This window comes from Pyrgilauda ruficollis, unplaced genomic scaffold (genome assembly GCF_017590135.1).
Source record: "Pyrgilauda ruficollis isolate IOZ18807 unplaced genomic scaffold, ASM1759013v1 scaffold195, whole genome shotgun sequence".
Taxonomy (NCBI): domain Eukaryota; kingdom Metazoa; phylum Chordata; class Aves; order Passeriformes; family Passeridae; genus Pyrgilauda; species Pyrgilauda ruficollis.
The window spans coordinates 39,808-40,352 of record NW_024518651.1 but is presented as its reverse complement, the minus strand read 5'-3'; the positions used below and the strand labels follow the sequence as shown (position 1 = coordinate 40,352).

Below are 545 nucleotides of genomic sequence, written 5' to 3'. Positions count from 1 at the left end.
TGGGGGGGTTCTGGGCGGTTCGGGGGTGGCAGCTGGTCCTGGTGAGCCCCGGGGGTCTCGGGGGGGCACGGGGACCTGGTGAGCCCCGGAAGAGTTTGGGGGCATCAGGGGTGGCAGAGGGACCCGGTGCAGCCCCGGGGCGGTGGGTTTGGGGGGGTCCTGGGCCGTTCGGGGGTGAGGGAGGGTCCCGGTGACCCCGAGGGGTGTCGATTTGGGGGGCTCGGGGGGATTCGGGGTTGGCGGAGGGGTTTGGTGAGTCCCGGGAGGGTTCGGGGGTGCCCAGCCGGGGGTGCTGACCCGGGGTGCCCCCCGGGGGTGCCGCAGGTGGAGTCCAAGGTGACGCTGGCGCTGGGGGGCATCGCGGTGGTGCTGGGGGCCGTGCTGGCCGCCATGGGGCTGCTGGCGCTGCTGGGGCTGCGCTCGTCCCTCATCATCATCGAGGTCGTGCCCTTCCTCGTGCTGGCCGTGGGCGCCGACAACATCTTCATCTTCGTGCAGGAGCTGCAGGTGCGGAGCGGGGGCACGGGGGGCACCGGGGGGCACCG

General features: G+C 73.9%; 1 protein-coding gene across 1 annotated transcript in view; it reads left to right on the top strand.

The window, feature by feature from the left end:
- NPC1L1 (NPC1 like intracellular cholesterol transporter 1) overlaps positions 1-545 on the top strand; it is a 10,688-nt gene that overhangs the window by 3,559 nt on the left and 6,584 nt on the right. The window contains exon 6 of the mRNA XM_041465920.1: positions 325-507. Coding sequence (XP_041321854.1) covers positions 325-507 — 183 coding nt within the window. The remainder of the gene's footprint in view (positions 1-324; positions 508-545) is intronic.